General features: G+C 42.6%; 1 protein-coding gene across 1 annotated transcript; it reads right to left on the reverse strand.

The window, feature by feature from the left end:
• Positions 1 to 920: 920 nt before the first annotated feature.
• Positions 921 to 4,044, reverse strand: LOC124652610 (GDP-mannose 3,5-epimerase 2-like). Its single transcript, XM_047191646.1, has 6 exons — positions 3,650 to 4,044; positions 2,684 to 2,777; positions 2,455 to 2,584; positions 2,225 to 2,357; positions 1,433 to 1,640; positions 921 to 1,336 (listed from the first exon to the last, which is right to left on the reverse strand). The coding sequence occupies exons 1-6, from the start codon at positions 4,042 to 4,044 to the stop codon at positions 1,181 to 1,183; spliced, it is 1,116 nt and encodes a 371-aa protein (XP_047047602.1). The 3' UTR covers positions 921 to 1,180.
• Between the last annotated feature and the right edge of the window lie 6,252 nt (positions 4,045 to 10,296).

Raw genomic sequence — 10,296 nt, forward strand, 5'->3', positions numbered from 1 at the left:
GCCCCAAGTGGATGATGTTAAAAGATGTGTGTTTGTGTGATTCTTTGAAGATGGTGAGCATTGATAGGATCACCGGAGCCAATTAAAAAAGTGGCGCATATTGAAAGAGGATCAAAACGGAATTTGATGATCATAAGTTCGTCGACAAGGACTACTCATAAATGCAAGTGAAGAGGAGCCAGGTGGGGTATCATATAACATGCAGTGAACCTATTCCATGACTACCAAACACTTGCCATATTGAAGCTAGACCGGAATGTGGCATGAATGCGGGCAATATGGTAAGCACTTGGCCGTCTCTGTGGTGTGTGTTATGTTGATCGACTATGCATTGATGTCTTTGTATTTTCTTGCTTTAATTGTGTTGAGATATATATTGTTGAGATATATAAGTGGATTGCCTAGCCCTTTCCATCAGTTTGGACTTTTGGTTGCGTTGGCTAGCGCATGAAGCTTAACATGGTATCAGAGCCCCAGGTCTCGAGTTCAAATCCTGGCTTTCACATGGTTTTCGTAATTAAACCTAAAAATTGATGTTGCCCCCCTCTTTAGCCACCGCTGATGTCCTGTTTCGGTGTGCTCTTCTTCTTTCACGTGTTGACTTTCTCTTCTCCCGTCACACGCGAGTGGGGGTGTTGTGAAATGTATATGTGGATTGCCATCATTCATACGTGTGCCATTCTGCTTTCCACGTGTTGACCTCCTCTTCTCTTCTTCCAGTTCGGACTTTTAGAGGCAAATGATTCAACTTGTTGCATTGCTACACCAAGCTTAAAGAGTGTGAGAAGTGGAGGCAAAGACGCCTTCAATTGGCAAAGACATCCGACGGCGTCGATGGTAACCTTGGCGGGACGCCCTATCGGCAGTAAGAAGGCCAAGCTAGTTGCGGCTGAAGCAGCATCATCCACATCATTTCCTCATGAAGATGAACCGACATCATTTTACATGTATAGTTTAATATTGTTGTCTATAACATTGCCATCCTCTTGTATAAAGCAGTTTTTCTCGTTTACAAAAACACAGAATGCAGGCTAACCAAAGGTATAGATCTCATGTTGCAGGTCAAGTCCAAACTGAATAAAGATATGGAGATGGTGCGGTAACTAAGAAACAGCAGATGATGCCACGTCTGGAACCAACGGCATATAATGGCATCATCGTCTTTCCCAGGGCGAGTGTTTTACTCCTTGCCATCTGCAGCGCGGAGGGATCCAAGCTGGACCGGCGCCTGGGTGCCGACGACCTTGGATGTTCCGTAGGCCGCCATGTCTTTGCCTTCAGACTTTTCTTTTTCAATCTGCTCCTTGATCCAGAAGTATGTTATCCTCAACCCGTCCTGCAGGAATAATTTGGATCCAGTTTCATGAGTATTGATCATTTAATCTGGGTAGCTGAACACAAGAGAAAACTGTACAAAACTTTGGGAGGGTACCTTCAGCCTCATGGTTGGAGCCCAGCCAAGCTTCTCCTTGATGAGTGTGTTGTCAGAGTTACGGCCGCGGACACCCTCGGGGCCAGGGATGTGGTGGATGGGCAGCTGCTTGTCCTCGAAGCCAAGGACAATCTCGGCCATCTCGTTCATGCTCACCATTTCGTCACTCCCGATGTTCACAGGCTCACAGAAATCAGACTTCGTTAGCCTGAAAGCATTTGGAAAAAAAAATTACTTAAGCTGACCATAGAAAATAAATTGCTCCTTAGCAAAGTAGAGGACCTCACGATGGCTATATGATTTTACAGAGGATTTTATGACACTGGAAAGTAATGGCGGGATGGGAACATAAGATTCACTGGCTCAACATGATAACGCATAAGCATTAGAGTGTCAAGTGGGATCCCGCCTAAATTCCATTTGTAGTGCATTTTGCATTTCTTATTGGGTGAGTACAATCAATTAAGAAACTACAAAACAAAGAGGTGTTCCTCACACTGTAAGTTCTCTTCAGTAAAAATCAATGTTCCATCTGATTATCTGAAATTTTTAAGTCTCAGAAGAGCTAGGACAAATAATGTTTCTCTCTGAACTAAAGCTGCAAGCATTCAGTCAACATTTCAGCACAAATCATCTTATTACCCAAGCTAGCAAGGGAAGATTGATGCAAAAACTAAATTTATGTAATTCTAAGGCATATTTTCATGAAAAATAGGACATATAAGGAATGGGTTACATAGCAAAAGAAAATGTACTGGACTGTGAAGAACTTATGCGCAAGGTCTTTCTAACCTGAGGACACCCTCCACACATTCATCAATGAATGTGAAGGATCTAGTCTGCAGACCATCTCCCCACATCTCAAAGCGGTCAGTGGAGGTTAGAGCCTTTCTGCAGAAAGCAGCAGGTGCCTTCTCCCTTCCACCTATATAGCCAAGTAATTGTCAGAACTCAACAGTTAGCAACCAACACATTATAAATAACAACCATAGATATTAATAATCACCAAAAAAACAACTTACCCTTCCATGTTCCATATGGACCATAAATATTGTGAAAGCGACCAACTCGGCACTCTATGTCGAAGTCCTTTGTGTAGTGCTTGCACAGTTCCTCCGTCGCAAGTTTCTCCAAACCATAAGCATCTTGAGGCTAAAGATTAGGCATCACTGAAGTTAGTGCCATTTTATCATAATATAAAAGGTTTCAGTGCAAAAATAAACGTGTATGAGTGTGAAGAGATTATGAAACCTCTGCAGGCCAAGCATCTGCCTCCTTCAAGCTAACAACAGTTTCCAGCTGCTTAAATTCAGGGTAGATACAAGCACTCGAGGCATAAAAGAACCTACAGGGAAGCAGAAGCGAAGTTCAATCATATTTGGTGATAGCATATTCTTCTCTGACTCTGCTGTTAAGGTTATTGTTTTGTTGCTCTACGTATGCTTTTTTCCTTCCTTCTATCACTATAAGCGTGAGTACACAAAAATTGTAACCATGCATTAGGGCAAAAAATATTTGCAGTTGAACACATTATCATGTTTCTTGTCATGAGTTAAACACTATTACATAGCATTAGGCCAATCCTGCAACCCAGACCCTTCAGGTCAGCAAAGCATTATATGCAGCGCAGCATGCACAAATAGTATGTGCTCTACACAAACATTATTTACCAAACCATTTCAGGTTTGCAAAATTTAACACCAATTTTGTAGCTGAACTTTGGAAGATACTACATGGTGCACATGAAACAGACGCGCCCCTCTAGTACATGCTATATGCAACCCACATACAGGCCAACACGAACATTTATGTCAATGCTGCATGGTGCACATGCACTGCATAGCAACAATAACTTTCCCGCGCTCAGTTAGTGTCTTCAACATATCGCTTAGTGGAAAGTGCCCGAAGAAGACTTTCCCAAACTGGGCCAATCCGAACCCTTCACTTTGGCAAGCATGAATATTCTACGGCGCGCAAACAGCAAGTACTAATTTTTATAAATACAATAATAAATGTAAAACATTCGTTCATCCAAATATGCAATTCAACAAACTCATAACTGCATCCTCTTTGTTGATTAAAATTAAAAAGTGGACATACTGCTACCCAAGGCAAAGTATATGAGGTTTTTCATTTAGAGCGCAGAACAGGCAAGCCTAAACAGGCCTTAGCATCTTACAGTGAAGCACACAAAGGTCGTATAAGGTGGAATGTTACCTTTTGACACCATTGATTCTACCAGCCTCAAGCATGTTAAAGCTGATCATAGTGTTGTTGTACATGATGACAGAGTGGTTGGACTGGATGAAGCCCATCCCTCCCATATCAGCTGCTAGGTTGAAAACATGGTCAACCCCAGTGGTCACCTTGAGGCAGTTGTCCATGACCCTGAGATCAGCAAGGTGAAACTCATGGCAGAACATATCCTCGTCCATGTGCTCATTCTTCTTCCAGTCAGAGGCAATGATGTAGTGCCCTTCGCTCTTCAGGCGCTTAGCAAGGTGGGAGGCGATGAAGCCGCCAGCTCCTGTAATGGAGATCCGCAGCTTCTCAGCTGGCCAGTACAGCTCCTTCTCCAACTCTGCGTATGTGTGCTTGTCGTTGAGCGCCATTCTGCACTCACACGAGTTAAAGCGTTAAGGTGTCAACCAGATATCATAGGAATACAACAACTTGTGGCAAACAATAACATCTTTCAGCAAACAATCGACTTTGACAACTCCCAGCATACATACGGAGTACATTGTTTCTAGACACCATACGTCATACAGAATGTAACTACTGAAATCATTAGGCCAAGGTGGCAAGGTGGTTGGATAATTCGAGCATGTCGCTTCCTGGATAACTCGAGCATGTCGCTCTCACATCCCCCTCTCTCCCACAGGCCGCCGGCCACCATCCCGTCAAGAAAAATCCCCCGAAGACGGCCCCACGCGCTCGTGCCCGGAGTGGCCGCCTAAACTGGCGAGGCGGCGGCCGGATCCGGCGCGTGCCAAGGTGCTGGGTCGACGACCCCTTCCGCCCCGACCATTTTCTCCCTCTCTCTCTCACGAACTCTCCAGGGGAAAGAATCGTACCTGCACCCGGGGAGCGGAGCGACGGTGAGCTCGACCACGCGGGAGCCCCGCGTCCTAGTTTCCAACTAATACTCCGGATTGGCGCGGGAAGGACCACGCGGCCGAGCAGTTCGTTTCCACGGTCGTCTAGATGGGGACGATGGGGACTCGAAGTTTTTTTTTTTTAGAGCAACCACATATTTCATGGAAAATCAAGTTACATTAAGTAAAACATATGTGGAAACTAAAAAAACAAACCGGGATAATATCGTTATCCTGAATTTTCAAATAAAATTCCAAAAGATCGAGAAATATAAAATGATACCTAGGGTTTCCTCCAACCACCGTACCCAGCAGCCGCCGCCGAACTCCATCGCCACCGAGACGAACACCGAAAGAGCCGCCGAGCCTCCACCATCGCAAGATCCAAAAAAGTACCATCGTCAACGAGACTTTGTGAGTCGATGAACAGGTGTGCTTGATGAGGACATCTCTACCGAACCACTACCTCCGTCATTCCAAGATGAAGAAGATGTTGTTGTGAAGTTCAAGTCCAATGAAGTCAGAATTGGACCTATGACAAGAGCTCGTGCGAATCTATTAAAACAACAGGTGAACTTGTTCTTAAACGATACTTTGATTGATGAGAATTTTATACTACCGAAATCCTTTGACTTGTGTATGATCAGGTACGAGGATAAAGGAAGCATCGCCCGAGGAGGAGGAGAACAGCTGGACATGGTGCTGGACATGAAGATATCTCAGCGTATACTGAGAGCCCGGGTATACTGAGAGCCCGTCCCTTGGCCCGGTCACCACCCGGTCCTTGGCCCGGTTCAAACCGGGCCGGGCGGTCCCTGGCCCGGTCGACCGCCCCCCTGGCTGGCCGTGTCCGAGTCAGTCTCGACCAGATCTCGATCTGGGTCGGTTATTATTGTATTTTCTCGACTTCTCGTCATCCTGAACCCCTACATAAGTGCCCAGGACGCCCCCATAATAGTTTTAGACCATGTTTAAGATAAACCCTAGTTCATAGTTGATTGCTTTGCAACTCTATCGAATCTATACAACAATTCACATCGATATGGTGTTTTGCTACTGAAAGTTTTGTGTGATCTGTTGTTCCATTGGGAATTAGACGGTTGCAATTTACTGCTTCGTGGTCAGCGGCTACGTGCGCAAGTGTGTGGAGTTGCGAATATCTTGCAGGGTTGATAGTTGTTGCATTGGCGACATGAATCAATCGAGAGACTTCGTCGGCGTCATACAAGTTATCTCTACCTCATCATCGTGTTATCTCCGTTGTGTTCATCGTGTGTTCATCACCACCACCGTGCTTAATGAGAAATCGGGATACCCCTTATCATCTTGGTATCAGATTTCAGCGTTTCCTCGGTAAGCCATCCACAATCCACCTCATAGTTGAGTTGTGAGTGTTTTCTATCTAGAAAAAGCCAAAAATATTAGGGTTAGGGTTTGTCATAGCCTTAGATTGCATCAATTTTCGAGTTTTAGTTGCTTTTCGTAATTGTTTTTGCGTCTCTTTTCTTCCATCTAGTAGATTGTTAGGGTTTGTGTTTTCGCTATCATCTAGTTTTCAGTTTTTGTTGCTCCAAGTCCACATAGCGTACAGTTTGCTTGTTCCCAACCATAGACACAACCTTTCGATATACGTGACTAGGAACTTCCCCACAAGAGACTAGTTTTACCGCTCGACAGACTGCTTGTTAGGGTTTTGGTGCTTTGCACGTGTTACAAAGAGTAGAGTCATAAAATAATAATAAAAAAGAGAAAATAGAAAAGAAGCAAAAAGAGCTACAAGTGAGAAAAATAAAAAAAGTGAAGTGCTAGTAAGATCAAGTGAAAGCCTAGTTTACTTTTCTGCACCTGTAGTTGAGCAATCTTGTGTCTGTTTCGTTAAGTTTTGCTAGTGTCTCTCGAGTGCATTGCAACCTATTCATCCATATAGGTGCATTGCCATATTTATCGTCTTGTGTGAGTATCATTGGTTGTTCTACGGTCAACGCTAGAGCTTGTTATTGGTGCAAATAGGTAGCCTACCTACAGTACCACATGTATCCTGCTTTGTCGTGTGATTGTTCTTATACCCTTGATATTTGCTTCGCAACATCCGTGCACTAGTTGTCAATCCAAGTGGTAAGCAACACTAATTCACTTTGGAGCGGTAAGATTTACCTTTCTTATCAGTTTTTGAGTGAGTTGTGAGAGTAACACCACATATATTTGTTTTAGTGCACTAACCTACTAACCATGTCTACCAACCATGTCTTCTAGTGATGCTAAACTTGTTAACCAGAAATAGAAGGATGGAGCTGATATTGTTTCTTGGAGGGAGTATGAAGCTATTCGTAATGAGATACGACATGAATTCCACGAATAGGACGATAGACTTACTGTTGATATTGAGAAAGTCACCAAGAAACTAGACACTACTAATGAGACCGTCAATACAATTCAAGAACAAGGGACGGATATTCAGCGCTCTCTTCAAGCGTTGCAGTTAGCTATTGAGATCCTGACCCAACAACAACAATAACATGAAGAAGGGGATAGTGTTCATGGATATTTTGAAGAACAGCCTGTTGCTGTTGCTGGTCGTGGTGTTGGACGTGGTGTAATATCCCAGGTTTAGAGGCAACAAAATGAGAGAACACCAAAGTGTGCATTGCATTCATGCATAGAAAATATGGGAAATTTTCGCGCTTTCAAATAAAACTTACCACGATGGCTCGAAGTTTCACTTGACTTGCTGGAATTGAAGTAGATCATCAAGTCAAGCGCTATAAACTTCACTGTGATCTTTGCTAAAATCTTATTTTGGGTAGAGATGATTTGATCTATGGGCTAGATCAAATGGAATTAGCTTTACAACAAACAACACCTTAAGTAAGGATCAACTATAAGGTCTTATAAAGGATCTCAACATGACATTCCTTACAACAACATATGAATAATTATTCAACTATAAGTCAAAGAACACAATTAATTAAGAAACTATTTTATACTTATTTTTTCCATGTCTTTTACTTAATCAATAAATCCTACCATGATTCACATGTTATATCTTTTCAACTACAATACTTGAACCCAAGCCAAGGACATTCATATTCATTCTTTATCAATCCTTGACTATTCAATCTTGTTCATTCAAACCTATTCCTATTAAACCTTAGAGAAAGAAGAGAACCATTCATGTGATTATACTATCCTTTGAATAAAACCTAGGTTAATGTTCAAACCATATCCAAGTGAGGTAAGTCATTGATAATAACAAATGCTAAAAGAAGTGCAAGTCAAGTATTAAAACCTACTTGACCTAGCCGACACTTGATGGTAAGCAAGAACCTATTTTACTAGAGATCCAAGATAAGCAAGTGTTGTAATCATTACACCTTGGTAATGATCATAAAGTCTAGAGAGATTTTACCTATTCAAAAGAGACCAAACTAAATATGTATACCCAAGTATAAGAACAATACTTGATCTTGGAGAGGAGAACCATGTTTCACTAATGGATCATTATAGTCCAATGCCTTGATCATTACAAATTGAGTAATGATCATAAACCCTAAGCATCTAAGTGATTGTGATGAGAGGAATAATAAAGAGAGATTAGTGAGGAATAAGTGGATCATGTCTAATGCATTATCTTACCTTGTAGATTTAGATGATAAGACAAACTTATGAGATAATTGGAGATCATCAACCACATAAAATGATAGATCCCTAGCAATTAAACCAAAACCAGTTCTCATGCCTTCAGTAGATGAGTTGTGGCATTATCCTAAACCTTGTTTATCCAAACACTAGGGACAACCCTAACATTTCCTTGATGCATGAATCCTAACCAAGTGAGGAGAATAACCCTAGCCAATAAAACATGACCAAAGCTTATGCCCATATCCTAAACCTAGTTGTGTATCACATGGGTGATCACTACTAAAACCCTAGACCACCTTTGCATTTCAATCCAAGTATCACTTTGGATTATAAGTAGAACCCTGCCATACCTCATGCCTATTTGTTCTTCAATTTATTGAAGCTTATGCAAATCCCTAAACCTTTTCATATAAGATTCACTCCACATAAAATATTATGCCCTAACTTGTTCATCATGGATCACAAGTATAAACCAAGCCATATATACCTAAGCTTAAATGCTATTCAAGTGAGTAGAGTGAAACAAATATCCAATTCTATTTGGTATTCCAAGTAAAATGTTTAGTTCACCAAATAGGGAAATATATCATAGTTTGAATCATGACCTTAGCAAGTGAATTGACCAATGATGAGCTTGAGAATTATCCTAAGTAATTCAATCTAGAAGTTGCTAAGCAAGATTAGTAAATATATAGTTTATCTAACCATATTCTTAAACCCTTAGAAATAATTCTCCACATAAAATCATGAACCAATTCCATCCTCATTACCATCTATTTTAAACTCTAGCCATAATTGGAAATATATGTGGACAATCCATATTGTTAAATACTAGTAAAATTTAATAATATACTTACCATGCCCCTATTATAAAAATCAAACCATTTAATCAGATTTGGTTCTTAAATTATAAAAGTAATTGAGATGAACCCTAAATTCATATCTATTTTGAATTTTGAATTGTGCCTCACAAGAACACAAAGTTAATCAATTATTAAATGTTGTTTAACAACAAAACTATGCTGTGAGCATTATTGTCAAATTGTATTGATATTCAAATAATTTAGAACCTGCAAAATAAAACAGAAATAAGTTTGAATTCAAATAGCAAATTCAAATCAGTAAATAAAAAATAGTAAATAGAAAGGAGAGAAAAGAAAAAGGGGCTTACCTAGCTTACCTGGACCGCAGAAGCCCATGTTGAAGCCCAGGAGCAGCCCAGCCCAAATCCAAATACCGTTTCGCCGCTTTAAAAATCGTGCGGAGAGAGAAGCCCTCCTCTTCTTCTTCCCCGACGTCGACAGCACAGAGGAGGAGCTCGGCCACGTCGTCGTTGGCGATAAGGATCACCCGGACGTCACAGAAGCTTCCAGAACCCTCTCCTATATCTCTCGTGTCCGAGCCTATCCCAAATCGTCAAGATTCGCGCTCAGAACAATCGCCGACCTCGCTGTGCATCCCGGCCGTCTCCGACGTCAAGTCGACGTTGCCGACCACCATTTTCCCTATAAATATGCACAGAGCTTCGCCAGGGAACCCTAATGCTTCGCCGCCAACTCTCTGGCTTTCTCCATCTCTCTATCTCTCACCACCATCCACTCACTATCGCCGGAGTCGAGGACGAAGCCGACGATTGATGCCACCCCGGAGCTCGCCGTGAGGTCTAGGAGGAGCGCCTGACGCCGTAGAGCATCTGGGAGGAAGGAATCGTGCCGGATCTTCCTCAAGCCGGTGAATTTCGTCGATCCCTTCCGCTGCACATCGCCGGTAATGGCGAATTTCTCGCCGTCTCCATCGACCATCGCCGGAGCCGACCACACCTTGAGCTTCAGGGTGAGCATACACATCTTTAGAGCCTACTCTTGCTTCCTAGCATCGTATGTAGCCTCCGATTCGATTCTCGCCGGAGTAGCACCGCCGGAGAGCTCGTCGTCGGCATAGCTCCGGTGACCCCCTTGCGAAATCATCATCACCAGCAGCCTCACCGTGTCGAGGAGGTTTCGAAAACCCTAGTCGCGCGTCCCGGGAGGCCGTAAATCGACGGCGCCGTATCCGTCTGGTCGCTGGCGTCAAGCCGCCGGCGAGATCTACGTGTTGTTGGAGATATGCCCAAGAGGCAATAATAAA

The sequence above is a fragment of the Lolium rigidum genome, chromosome 5, assembly GCF_022539505.1.
Source record: "Lolium rigidum isolate FL_2022 chromosome 5, APGP_CSIRO_Lrig_0.1, whole genome shotgun sequence".
Taxonomy (NCBI): Eukaryota; Viridiplantae; Streptophyta; class Magnoliopsida; order Poales; family Poaceae; genus Lolium; species Lolium rigidum.